This window comes from Globicephala melas, chromosome 20 (genome assembly GCF_963455315.2).
Source record: "Globicephala melas chromosome 20, mGloMel1.2, whole genome shotgun sequence".
NCBI classification, from domain to species: domain Eukaryota; kingdom Metazoa; phylum Chordata; class Mammalia; order Artiodactyla; family Delphinidae; genus Globicephala; species Globicephala melas.
Genome location: NC_083333.1, coordinates 5,196,216 through 5,209,345, shown reverse-complemented (window position 1 = coordinate 5,209,345; position 13,130 = coordinate 5,196,216). Strand labels below are relative to the sequence as shown.

At 59.0% G+C, this 13,130-nt stretch overlaps 1 protein-coding gene across 11 annotated transcripts in view; it reads left to right on the top strand.

The window, feature by feature from the left end:
• The window catches only part of MYO18A (myosin XVIIIA), a 95,175-nt gene that overhangs the window by 63,995 nt on the left and 18,050 nt on the right, over positions 1-13,130 (top strand). For all 11 annotated transcript variants that reach the window (XM_070044503.1, XM_070044501.1, XM_070044502.1 and 8 more), the window contains 13 exons: positions 3,025-3,090; positions 6,145-6,273; positions 6,984-7,127; positions 7,517-7,606; positions 7,738-7,857; positions 8,055-8,166; positions 8,598-8,725; positions 9,061-9,215; positions 11,015-11,138; positions 11,227-11,427; positions 11,964-12,074; positions 12,547-12,651; positions 12,919-13,065. In XM_070044503.1, coding sequence (XP_069900604.1) covers positions 3,025-3,090; positions 6,145-6,273; positions 6,984-7,127; positions 7,517-7,606; positions 7,738-7,857; positions 8,055-8,166; positions 8,598-8,725; positions 9,061-9,215; positions 11,015-11,138; positions 11,227-11,427; positions 11,964-12,074; positions 12,547-12,651; positions 12,919-13,065 — 1,632 coding nt within the window. The remainder of the gene's footprint in view (positions 1-3,024; positions 3,091-6,144; positions 6,274-6,983; positions 7,128-7,516; positions 7,607-7,737; positions 7,858-8,054; positions 8,167-8,597; positions 8,726-9,060; positions 9,216-11,014; positions 11,139-11,226; positions 11,428-11,963; positions 12,075-12,546; positions 12,652-12,918; positions 13,066-13,130) is intronic.

Genomic DNA, 13,130 nt, shown 5'->3' with positions numbered 1-13,130 from the left:
CCAAGCCAGGGACACATGGCAGCCAGGCTGTGGCGGTGGGGGGAAGGCAGCCCGGGGCACGGACGGCCTGTAGGAATCACAGGAGAGCCACCCGCTTTAAAGGCCCGAGCTGAGGGTGTCTGCTCTCCGGTGAGCCAGACAGTCACCCAAGAGCCTCCCAGGTGGCAGATTAGAACTAGTGTTTTGGGTGCCCCACTGGTAGCACCTGGGCCCCTCAGCCTTGACCTCCACACCAGGACCTAGTTCCTTCAGCAGGAAGCTGTCCAGGGGAGGGGCAGGCATCCCTCCTTGGAGGAAGATTGATGTGGCAGCACCTTCCTGGTGCCAGGGTGAGCCTAAGGCTCCCAGGGCAGGCCCCTTGTCAGCCAGGTTGGTGAGTTCCTGGCTGTGTGAAGGGATGTCTCCCTGCCGTTCTCGGCTGTCACCTTGACCCCCAGAGGCAACTCCTCAGAGAGCCAAAGGGCTCCTTGAGCCGAGGAACCCTCCTGCACTGTGCTTTGGCCTCAGGCACTCAGCCTGACTTGGAAGGCATCTCAGGCCTTAGGACGGCTCTCCTCAAAGAGAGAATGCTGTGCAGGACAGGGCAGGAAGCCCCCTGCCTCCTGCTGCCCCCCGAGTCACAGACCCACACTGATGGAGGCCTCAAAGACCTTCTCCCTACCCTCTCCATCCGGGACCTGCCAGTGTGCAGGGTGACCTTGGTGTGGCTATACATGACCCACCCACACCCCCTTCTCTCTCACCCTTGACCTCCATTCCCACCTCGCCCTCATGGCTACACCCAGCGCCTCATCATCCCTGGAAATTCTCCGCTCCTGAAATCTCTCACCACAGCCTCCTACCTGTGCATCTGACCCCTCCCTCAGGACACCGGCTCTATGACTCCATCATCACCGCTCATTTCTGGACCCCACTCCATTTTCTCTGCTCTGTCCATTCCCTTCTGACTTCACTTCCTTTTCCTCTCAGTCTCGACGCCGTGTTCCTGCCCTCCGGTCACTCGGCCTTCCTCACCCTCAGCTCTCCTGAGCTTCCCATAGCACCTTCCCTGCTCAATCCCAGCCCTGAAGGGCCGCCTTTGGACGTCTGCTCTCCTTGGCTTGGGGCTCCCAAAGGGCTGTGGGAGAAATTTATACAACTGCAGGGACTTGAATTCCTATAGGTCCGTAGTCTCCAGGCTCACTGGACCCTTGGGCCCCATTTTCCACATGCTCCATCCTTACCTGGCCCCTGTTCCGAGCTCCTTCTCTGCTATTCCATTCTCCGTCTTTCTCCTCAAATCCTCCCCCACTGCACCTTCCCAGCAGTCGACCTTGCCTCCAAACGCTGATAAAATCGAGACTCCAACTTCCTCCTGCCTTTGTACACTCCTCTCCAGGTGCCTCCTTCTTCCCCAGCCCTCCTGTCTGGGTGGGAGAAGTATCCTCCCTCCCCTTGTCCGGTCCCTTCTTCCCGTGCTTTGGAACCAATTCCCTTTGGCCTCTCTGGAGACCTGCTCCATCAGCGATACGTCTTCTCTCTCTCCTGTTCCTCCGGCCTCTCCTCTGCCGGCTCTTCTCTCAGTGGAGAAACGTTCCACAGACATTACATTCAGAAAGGAGCCTTCCATCAACCCTCCCTCGTGCCCTGCACCATCGACACTTAGTCTCCTCTTGCTGCCCTTGCTCCACTGCCATTCATTCCTCCACCGGTAGCTGCCTGGTTGCCACCCCTGACACCTGGGACCGGTCTTGTCCTCCCAAGCCCTCCATGTTACCAGAGCTAATGGGCACTTTTCTGTGCTTCTTGCCATGTGACTGTTGACAGCTCTGTTCTTTTTGAAACATTCTCTGCTCAGCTTCTTTGATGCCACTCCTGGTTTTCCCCTTGTCTCTCTGTTCTTTCTTTCTCAGTCCCTCTAAGCTTCCCGTCTTTCACACCCCCCTGAAGTAAAGGTCTCTCTCTTCTTTAAGACTACCTCCTTGGCCGTTGTTTTCTATTCTATACCCTCTTCCTGGGCGACCTCATTCATGCCCATCACTTCAATTACCGCATATATATTGATGACTCCCAGATCAATGCCTCTAGCCCAGGCCTCCCTCCCACGCCAGACGTGCATTTCTATCTAGCTGCTTTCTGGGCTGCTCTACCTGTACGCCCTTATAGTACCTCAAACTCTGCACGCTCACACCAAACTGATTATATCTCCTCCCAAACCTACTCTTTCTCTTGTATTGCCTACCTTGGAGAATGGCACCAGTAACTAATTACTACACAAGTCAGAAACCTCCATGTGTCCCTAGCTTCCTCCCTCTCGTCTAACCACCCTCCCACATCGGGCAAGGCTTCATCTCCTTAAGGTCTCTCGCATCTCCCCCTCCTCTCCTCCCTTTGGGTCAGGCTCTAGCCTTCTCTCCTATGGATTCCTGCCTAAGGGGTCCTTGCATCCTCCACTCATGTGCCAGTGGGATTTCTATCAAGAGCAAATCTGACCGTGCCTCTCCCCGAGAGGACCCTCCAGGGGCTCTCGGAGCACACAGGCTCACGTCCTTTGGCCCCTGCCCACCTGTCTACTCGCCCCTTAACTGCTGCCCGCCCCACCCTCCAGTTATACTGAACTACTTGGAGTTTCCTCGGTGCTCCCTGCTGCCTTATGCTTTCAGGCCTTTGCGCATGCTAGTACCTCTGCCTGAAATGCCCTCACCCCTACTTTGGCTAATTCTTACTTGTATCTAAAGACGGCACAAGCAACACCTCCTCCGAGTGCCTTCCACAGCTCCCTTGTCTGGCTTAGATGCCTCCTCCTCTGTGTACTTCACCAATTTTCTTGTCTCGCTCCCCAACAAGATAGCGTGTTCCTCTCGCAGTCATCTTTATATCCCCGGAATCCAGCAAGGGGCCTGACGCTGCAGAAGCCACCGAACGTGCTCGCTGAATAAAGAGCGGACTGAACGGAGGACGGGAAGGGCTGAGGGACTGGGAGAAGCCCTGCGTGGAGGTGGGGAGTCCCCGGGTGGGCTCCCAGACAGAGGCATCTCTCTGTAGGCGGTGGAGGAGCTGCTGGAGTCCTTGGACCTGGAGCAGAGCAGCTGCTGCATGGGCCTGAGCCGGGTGAGTTGTCCCTACAGGAAGGCGGCCGCTCTCACTCTCTGGTCACACTTGTCCACGTGGCTGCCCCTCCCCTCCTGCTCTCCCTGCTCAGTCCAACTTCAGGAGTCTCCTGGGGCCCCTGCTGGGTCTTGCCCCCGCCAACCCCCTTCCCCCCCAGCCACTCTGGGGCTGCCCTTCCTCTCAAGCTGCCCCCTTCGGGGCTGGGGGCCAGGAAGTGAAATACTCCAGCTGCAGCAAACTTGACTCTCCCTCCCTCTGCATAACTGTCTTGTTCAGTGCACGGAACACCTCTGTGATGTCAGGAGGGAGTGGGTCAGAAGGTGGCCCAGAATTGGCCTGAGTCCTGGTGTGGGGAATGGGGAAGACGGAAGGGAGAGCTGGGAGAGGCAGGAAGGCAGAGCCTCCTTGGGTGAGTCGTCTGGGGCTGCCAGGGTCCCAGAGAGCAAGCAGGGCTTGGTGAGGCTGTGCCGGCACCACCCGTCCAACAGGCCGAATTCCTCACCTGAATGGAACGTCGTGCAGAAAAGGCAGGCACACCCGGCCCCAGGTGCCAGTCTGCCGCGTCGCTCCATACCAGAGGGCCAGCCGAGCGTCCCTCCCGCGGGGCAGGGAGCCTGGACACCCCTCTCTCCCGAGACTGGGAGGCTTGACAGGTGGCATCCACGTTTGTGCTTCAAGGGCCAAGGTGGGACGGAGAGCAGTTGGGAGCCACCGGGAGGGTTCTGGACTGTCTATCTGTCAGCAGAGAGGGAAGGAACGCGTGGGAGTATGAGGTGGAAGGGGGTGCTCGCAAAAAAGCCTTGCATACTGCTTGTCAGCTCTGTTCTCCCTGCTTTGCTTCTGAGTCATGGTTTTGGTTCTTCTGCCCCCTCGCTCACTGGGGATCCGTTTCCTGTCCCCTGCCTCTGCCCTCGTCTGTGCTGTCCCTGGTTTATCCTTTTCCTTTGGGCCGTGGCTGTCCCTGCTGGTCCCTGTTCCTTGGTTTCAGATCTGTTATTTTCTGCTTCTTTCCTTGTCCTCTGTGCCTTCTGTGGTCCCAGCCTCTTTCCGTGTCGTCTTTCTGGTTTTGGTCTCTGCCGTTGTCTGGCTCACCTTCTTGCTCGCCTCCTCCCCACCTGTCTCTAAGCTCAGGAGCGGCCAGCTGAGCTTCCTCCCTGGGAGGCCTGCAGTCAGATTTTTCACTGCAGCCTCTTGCTCTCTCCCTGGGTGGGCTCCTGTCAACTCTGGCAGGCTGAGCCGCTGCTGGCTGGCCCTGGGGCTGGCACCTCCTCCAAGGTATGTCTTGGGTAGAAGAAGGCCTGCACAGACTGGTCCTCTTCCCAGCTGCCCTCTCCGACTCTCTGCATCATCCCAGGTGCCTGGCTGAAACAGGAGAACCCCAGGGCCCACTCACGCTCAGAGCAGAATTAGGGGCAAAGTCAGATGCTTGCTGACATCTGGTTTGGGAGAGAAGTGTCAGGGCTTCTGGGCTGTGGTTAGTACTGGCTGGTGAGTGAGGATTCCCTGTGTGTGTGTCCCATTGCTTCAGAGGAAAGGGGGTCTCAACCTGAACCCACCGGACCCTGAGGGTTCAGGCAGGGAAGCTTGGGTGTCTGAGAGCTTCCTGATGTTTGTAAAACGTGTATGGATAGGTGTGTTTCACGGGGAGAGACGGCCCTGAGATGTCACCTGATACTCAAAAAGACTCAACCCCACAAATGTACAGAGGTTGAGAGAGGTTTGAGGCTCACTGCTCTAGACTCCAGACCATCCTTTCGCTTCTCAGTGTATTTCTGGGCCTTTCTCCATCCCCCTCCCTGACACCTCACGTCTGCCTAGTCAGACTGACCACTAGCATGTTGGCCCACCCTCTCGGGGGACTTGGGTCTCTCACACCCCCTGTGGAATCTCAGGCTCACGCATCATGGGAAACAGAGGCTCAGGTAGGGCTCGAAACCCACTGGAGATCCCAGGCGCTCAGCCCTGCGTGTTGCAGAGGACTGAGCTGGCTTTCTCCCAGGCCAGCCTCGGGGAACTAGGTTCCTGCCAGAGGCGGAGCTTTCTCAGCAGAAAGTGCGGGCTCTCTCCCCACTTCTTCCCTGGAGGGAGGCCTGGGGACGCCGTGCCTATCGGTTCTGAATGTTTCCCGTGGAGTTCACATCTTCTCTTTGCCCCACAAAAGGGAATTTTCTGTCTTCTGGGCAAGGTGGAGGTGGTGTATACCTAGATGGCCTTTGCCCTCTGCAAGGATGCTAGTCTTTTTTTCACCTGACGATTCCCCCTCTTCTTTTTCTCTTAGCACAGAACATTTTATCCAGTCCCAGCTCAGGGCACCAAAGAGTGAGAGGAAAGGCTGGGTGTGGGGACATCCAGCTGGTTCCTCTCACGCCTGCCCTCCGGCCCCCAAACCCGTGTGACAGGTCCCTCGCCTGGGCCAACCCTCACCCACCCCACTGGCTCTTTCACGAGATGAAACCTGGGTGTGGGGGCAGGGTGTTGGCACATGAAAGAGGAGACAGTCCGACATGAAACGGAGCTGGGAGGATGCAGAGGAGGGGCCCCCTCCCCGGCCTCCCCCTTCTCTGCACACTGCATCCTGGGCCTTTTCCTTCTTAAACACATACACCACCATCTGCCTGATCGCAGGCAGCTGGAGGCCAGAGGCGGCTGGAGCCCGTGGCGGGCCTGCAGTGGCCGTGGGTACAGGGACGTGGGCAGTGCTGCTGGCAGCCCTGGGGGAAGAAGCCACCATAGGTGTTGCTGAGGGGCGCCTCCCCATATGACCGGCCGCCGCTTCACGTCCTTCTTGTCCCAGATACCTTCCCTCCGGCCTCCCTCTCCTTTCTTCTCTTTCCCACCTTGCTCCTCCCCTTCCAAAGCCTCCCCAGCCCCCAGCCTGGCCCTCCTCCCTCAGCCTCTTTCTTCCTCCCTCCTCGTAGACCCCGGGGTTTTCAGCCTCTTCCCAGGCCAAGGGCCAGGTTCTGGGCCTGCTGGCTTTCTGTGCCAGCTGCTCGTTCCTCCACCGGGTTGCCCCCAGCCCAGGCTCCCACATTCACCTGGCCCGCGTCTCCACAGGTGTTCTTCCGGGCAGGCACACTGGCACGGCTGGAGGAACAGCGGGATGAACAAACCAGCAGGAACCTGACCCTGTTCCAGGCAGCCTGCAGGGGCTACCTGGCCCGTCAGCACTTCAAGAAGAAAAAGGTGCTGCTGCAGGGCCATCCCCGTCCCACTCCTCAGCCTAGATGGGCAGAGCTGAGCTCCTGGGGGTGGGGGAGGGACACTCGAGGGAACGTGCGGGCAGGAGGTCGTGGGGCTGTGAGTTATCGCTATCTGGGGGAGAAGAGGCTGGACGTCCCGGGGCAGCGTGCCCTGGGCCAGGGCAGGGGATGGGCAGCTCCCTGGTGCCAGCGACAGTGCTCGTGTACCCAGCGATGGGGCTGTGTGGCCTGGTCCGAGGGCTAGGGTGGTGGGGAGCAGGGCCCGGGCAAAGGTGGGCTCCGGATCGTAGGCTGCTCCGTGAGGGTTAAGGAGCTGCGTCAGCGTCTCCTTTTCTTATTAGCAGGTCCATAAAACAGCCAGTACCTCCGACTCTTGTGTTTCAGCAAGATTAGGTTTTAGAGCACATCTCGGCCAGGGTGCTGGAAATAATCAGGCAGCAAATAAAGCAGACAAAGTTATTCCTAATGAGGGCGGAGCGGTTAGCGCCCAGTGCGGTGCTCCCAGGGCCGGGCTGTCTGCCTCCCACTCTCTAAGGAACGGAGGGAGGCTGGGGGCAAGGGGTGGCTTAGGGAGTGTTTGACTCGGGGTCAGTTGGCCAGAGGAGCAGCCCAACAGCTGAGCTGGTGGTGGGGAGGGTCCTGGTGGGCTCAGGACTGAGAGCCTGCTGTGTGCCACGCCCCACCCCAACTTAGATCCAAGACCTGGCCATTCGCTGTGTGCAGAAGAACATCAAGAAGAACAAAGGGGTGAAGGACTGGCCCTGGTGGAAGCTCTTCACCACGGTGCGACCCCTCATTGAGGTACAGCTGTCGGAGGAGCAGATCCGGAACAAAGACGTACGTAACAGCCTGGGAAAGCCACGCTGCTGGGAGGGAAGGGCTGTAGTTGATCCACGTGGGCAAGAGTTTTGCCAGCTTGTCTTGGGCTCCCAAGTGCTCCTTTGTTTAGTCCAGAGAGCTGGTATCCTTGAACTATGCCCAGCAAACAGAAGACGTCCCTCTGGGGTGCTGGCTGAGCCCCTAGGTATCCTCTTAGGATAAGACCTCAAGCATCCTCAGCATACGGGGAAGGGTCTAGGGATGGAGCCCCAGGGAGGCAGTGGCTTCCAGTGCCCTCGTGTCCCGGCCCAAGCTTCACCAGCTTCATTCACCCCAAGGGTGCAGCTCCTGGGCCCCAACCTCTCCCAGTGCCTCTGGCTCACTTTGCCCGCCTTACTGCACCCTAGGAAGAGATCCAGCAGCTGAGGAGCAAGCTTGAGAAGGTGGAGAAGGAGCGGAACGAGCTGCGTCTCAGCAGTGACCGGCTGGAGACCCGGGTGAGTGCCTCCCAGCACCAGACTGACCGGCCCACCTCCGCAGGGCGCCCAGCCCAGGAGGCCCCCCACTGCTGTTCCAGCTGAGTGAGGCAGGCAGTTCAACTGGTGGCGACTCCCTCCCCCAACCACAGATCTCAGAGCTGACATCGGAGCTGACGGATGAACGTAACACGGGAGAGTCCGCCTCCCAGCTGCTGGACGCGGAGACCGCTGAGAGGCTCCGGGCTGAGAAGGAGATGAAGGAGCTGCAGGTGAGGGCAGGACCGTGCTAGCGGCTGCCGCACTCTAGTGCCCACTGCTCCCCCAATGATAGGTGGCACCTCTGCCACCAGCCCAGCACCCCTGTCTGCCCCGGGTAAGCTTAGGACTGTGGTCTCGGTGGTTCAGGGGCGCGGGTGGTACTGCGCGAGGGGTGGATCGGCATACCTCATAGCCTCCTCTTCTGCAGACCCAGTATGATGCACTGAAGAAGAAAATGGAGGTGATGGAAATGGAAGTGATGGAGGCCCGTCTCATCCGGGCAGCTGAGATCAACGGGGAAGTGGATGATGATGACACAGGTGGGTCAGAGGCTGGAGGACTTGGAAGTGGCCTGAGTGGCAACCTCCGATGCCCACCCCTAGGGAACCACACCCCTTGTCTCCTGTCTGTAGGGCTGTTTTAAGGCTACGTGAAATAAACTGATGAGAAAGTAGAGGTGCCAGTAAGTGCAGGCGATTATCGTGGAGGGCGGTAACAGCCATGATAATGATGATGTCTGAGGACCACGGTCTGCCGGTCCCTGGGGAGAAGACGGCACACGTGGCCACATCACCCTCTCTAGGCTTCTCCCAGCTAGTGGCTCCTTCTGCCTTGGGAGGAAGCCACCATTCCAGGGACCTTTCTGAGTCCCTCCAGCTGACTCCACCTGCTGCCCCATCCTTCGTCCCCTCGGCCCCTTCTCAGGGACTCTCAGCAGTTCGGTCCTCCCTTGTCTGCCCCCACCCCACAGGTGGCGAGTGGCGCCTGAAGTATGAGCGAGCGGTGCGGGAGGTGGACTTCACCAAGAAGCGGCTCGAGCAGGAGTTTGAGGACAAGCTGGAGGTGGAGCAGCAGAGCAAAAGGCAGCTGGAGAGGCGGGTGAGTCTGGTGGAAGAAGCGGAGGTCTGTGCCTAGGAGGAGCTGGGAGAAGCTGGGAGGGGCTTGGCGCCACGTGTTGGCCCAGGGAGTGGCCGGAGCCAGGCAGGGCCTGGGAGCAACGGGGAAGGGTTGGTTGACATGTTCGCCTCTCGGTTCGGGGGACAACCGAAGGCAAGCTGTTGTTAAGAGTGTCTTAGATTCCCTGGACGACCCTGACTTCATCCCCCATCCCCACGTCGCCCCCTCATCCACCCACTCCCTTCTCCTCACCTCTTTGGCCAGTACTTCTGGGCCTCTCAATGGCTGCTGAGCCTGCACCCCGTCTTGCCCCCTAGCTTGGAGACCTGCAGGCAGATAGTGATGAGAGCCAGCGGGCCCTGCAGCAGCTCAAGAAGAAGTGCCAGCGGCTGGCAGCCGAGCTGCAGGACACCAAGCTGCACCTGGAGGGCCAGCAGGTCCGCAGCCACGAGCTGGAGAAGAAGCAGAGGAGGTGGGTGGGCCCCCTGCCCTGGACGCAGAGGACTTCCTAGAGCAGCACGAGACAGGGCTCCCTGCCTCCCTCCGGGGAGGAGAGAAGAGGGGGCCTGCATTTGGCCAGGGGCTTTGCCTGCATGGTCACTCATCCCGGAATGTGAGTCAGAGTCTCACTCCTAAGGAGCACGCAGACCACAGCCCCACCGACGGCCTGCTCAGGGCTTCGCTCTCGGACACGCTCCCCTCAGTATGTGCTGTCACCCTGCCTGGGGCCGGGAAGGATGGGTGTCAGCCAGAGCCCGTGCAGGAACCTCTCCACGGCGGCCCTGCCTCTTGCCCTCGCCCGGCTCCCCATCTCTCCCTTGCCTCAGCTACACAAACACACTCTCCTGACTAATGTTGTTAAACTATCGTGCCGCTTCCATCTCATTATGGTAAATGTAATGACACAAAGGGGGGCAGGTGTAGCCCTCACAGGAGAAAATCCAATCTAAATTAACTTCCCTGGCTGGGGATGGGAATGGGATGCCTCTATTAGTAACAGGGAGGAACCCTCACACCCTGGGAACAGCAGGGTGCCCCAGGGGGTGGGAACGGCACCCGGTTCCCCGCTGCAGGGGTCGGGTTCTCAGCAGAGGCACCAGTTGCCTTTGTGAAGGGGCAGCCCTACACCCACGCCCTGGGGGTGAGGACGGCAGGGCTGAGTCCTTTCAGTGACCCAGGGTTACCCTTGGCCTCCTGGGCTCACTCGGGCCTGCCAGGCTGCTGCTTTGCAGAGAGTGGGGGGAGGTAGGAAGGCCTTATATTTCTCCCTCCCAGCTCTGTGACTCTCTGCTTCCCTAGTTCTCATCTTTACCCCCACCTTCCCTTTTACTTAGTGGCAGACACCCTTAGCGGGACACCCCGCCCCCGCTCAGAGCACCCCCCTGACAGTGCCAGCTCGGCCTAGTTACCGTCTCACTGCACTCCCCGCTGGGCACCTTATTAGGTTTCAGCTGCCCGGAGTTTTCTTACTTTTTTTTTGATGTGGAGTTGGGATGGGGATGAGCTGTCCAGTTTTTGACCTGAAGCCGATTAGCTCTTCAGTGAAGGTGGTAAGAGGAATTTCAGCAATTTGCTCCTTCTGTAGCGTCACTGGGCAGGAAATGGAAGGCTGGGAAGTGGAGAAGTGAATAAAGAGGCCCCCGACCGTGGACCGTGTGCCCGTTGAAGCACGCTGCCAGCCGGGCACAGTGGGACTGGGGCCTCCAGCCTGGTGTGGGGTGTCCTGGGGGTGACAGGGTGCTGCTGGAGCAGGTGGGCCTGGCCAGGGCCTAGTGCTCAGAGGTGGCGCAGCAGCCAGCTGCTCTATCTAAAGTTGCCAGACTGAACTGTAGAAAGTGAGTTAGACGCGGCAGGACATCCATTTCTACCCATTCTGATGCCTGCTCTGCCCTCACCCTGGTCCCTCTTCCCATTCTTTGATCTGTTGAAAGGGAAAAGGTCGAGACAATGCCAGAGGAGAGTCTGTCCACCTCTTCCCTGGAAGCAGTCTGTGGTTCCCTCTCAGCCCCATCTGGTGAAAAGCCTCCTTGGACCTGTGTGATGAAATCCCTACCCACCCCATCCCAGACCAGGTTGCTCAGCAGGGCCTAGGTGGCCTGACCTGTAACCCCTGAATGTCACCTGACCACTGGCCCCAAGTTCAGGCTGCATGATTCCCCCTGACTTGGGTCCTGTCCACATCTGTGGCACCACTTCCGGGCGGCTTCTGGGTGCTGGAGACCTGGACTCCTCCCTTATCTGACGGAGCCGCATGGCCACGCTCCCTCGCAGGTTTGACAGTGAGCTCTCACAGGCGCATGAGGAGGCCCAGCGGGAGAAGCTGCAGCGGGAGAAGCTGCAGCGGGAGAAGGACATGCTCCTCGCCGAGGCTTTCAGCCTGAAGCAGCAGATGGAGGTGCGTGGGGCTTCCCATCGTCCATACCCCAACCCCGTCACAGGCTCGGGCCAGCCCAGGGCCAGCCTCATCTTCTCTTTTGCTCCAGGAGAAAGACATGGACATTGCGGGATTCACCCAGAAGGTTGTGTCATTGGAGGCTGAGCTCCAGGACATTTCTTCCCAAGAGTCCAAGGATGAGGCCTCTTTGGCCAAGGTCAAGAAACAGCTCCGAGACCTGGAGGCCAAGGTCAAGGATCAGGAGGAGGAGCTGGATGAGCAGGCGGGGACCATCCAGATGCTGGAGCAGGTGCTGAGGGCTTGGCTGCCGTCCCCACAGCTACCCTGGGGTGTGGGCCAGAGGAGGACAAGATCCCAAATTCAGTCAATCATTCCTTCTCTTATTCACAAAGTATTGAGGGAGCACCTGATCTGTGCCAACCACAGTGTGAAGATAATTAAGCTTTCATGGTACTTTCCACAAGAACAGATCTTAATTGACCTCCACTGGTGAGGGGCTCAGAGTGCATGGCAGCAGGAAGGCCATGAGCCCATCCAGCCTGCCACTGAGCTACCGTGTCAGTTCAGGGAGCTAGAGCCTGGAGGCCAAGTGGAAAAGCTGCAGGACTGCCCCCACGCCCAGCAGCCTTCTCTGGGCCTGTGCCAGACATCTAGGAAAGGAGTTCAGCTTCTCTGGAGAAGCCACTTACCATAGAAACAAGGTGGGAGCGAAGGGAGACCTTCCCTGCTCCCAAGCCTGGGGAGAGCGGCCCATGAGCGTGCAGTGGGGAGGGGTCAGGGTGCTACTGGGAAAGAAACCCAGTCCCTACTCCCACCCACCTCCAGGCCAAGCTGCGGCTCGAGATGGAGATGGAGCGGATGAGGCAGACCCATTCCAAGGAGATGGAGAGTCGGGATGAGGAGGTGGAGGAGTCCCGGCAGTCGTGTCAGAAAAAGGTGAAGCAATGGGCGCTTACCTGTCTAATATAAAGGCCGGTCCCCCCATCACCGCTTTGAAGTAAGGGCTTTTCTGTTTCTTTACCTTAGCCGCACCATTTTCCATTGCTATTCAGGACCAGGAATCTCTGCTCGGGATCCTGGCATTGGCTGGGATGTGTGTTCTCAGGGTCTGTAGAGAAGCTCAGGCCCTTGAGGAGTTAATGCCCCCTGCTTTCTGTGCCAAGAAGCAGGCACAAGGGCTCTGGAGCAAGGGCTCCCACACGGGCCTGGGCCCCTGTGCATGGCCTGCCGTCCCTCCTCTCCCTCCCAGGCCGCTTTGAAACCCTAGGAACTTTGAATTCAGGGTCTGCCCCTCTGGGGTCATCCATGCTCAGCGCCGCCCCACTCTTTTCATGGGGTGGGAGGATCCAGCAGGGAAGGGGCTAGCTGGCACCAGACACTGAAGGGACGAACGGGCCCCTGTTCCCAGTTAAAGCAAATGGAAGTACAGCTCGAGGAGGAGTATGAGGACAAGCAGAAGGTGCTGCGGGAAAAGCGGGAGCTGGAGAACAAGGTGGCCACGCTCAGTGACCAGGTGAGTGGAGACTGCTGGCTGCCGCAGGGAGAGCTGGGAACAGGAGGGGTGCTGGTTCCGTAGGGCCCGCTGTCATCACCTGTGGGATGGGTGATCACATCCCCTGCACACTGGGGTTTCTCACCAGCTGGCATAATCCTGGCACTTCCTCTGTAATTGCTCATTAGGCATCTCTGAGAGTGAGGGTAGGGTGAGGAGTGGGCTTGGGGAAGACAGGAGGAGGCCCCGGGGCAGAGCCCAGAGCCCCAGCTTCTGGTGTCCACCCAGGTGAACCAGCGAGACTTTGAGTCAGAGAAGCGGCTCCGGAAGGACCTGAAACGCACCAAGGCCCTGCTGGCAGATGCTCAGATCATGCTGGACCACCTGAAGAACAACGCACCCAGCAAGAGGGAGATCGCCCAGCTGAAGAACCAGGTACCTGCAGACAGGAAGCCGTCAGCTTTCTCTCTCTCCCTCCTGCCCCTGTCAGTGGTTCTTGA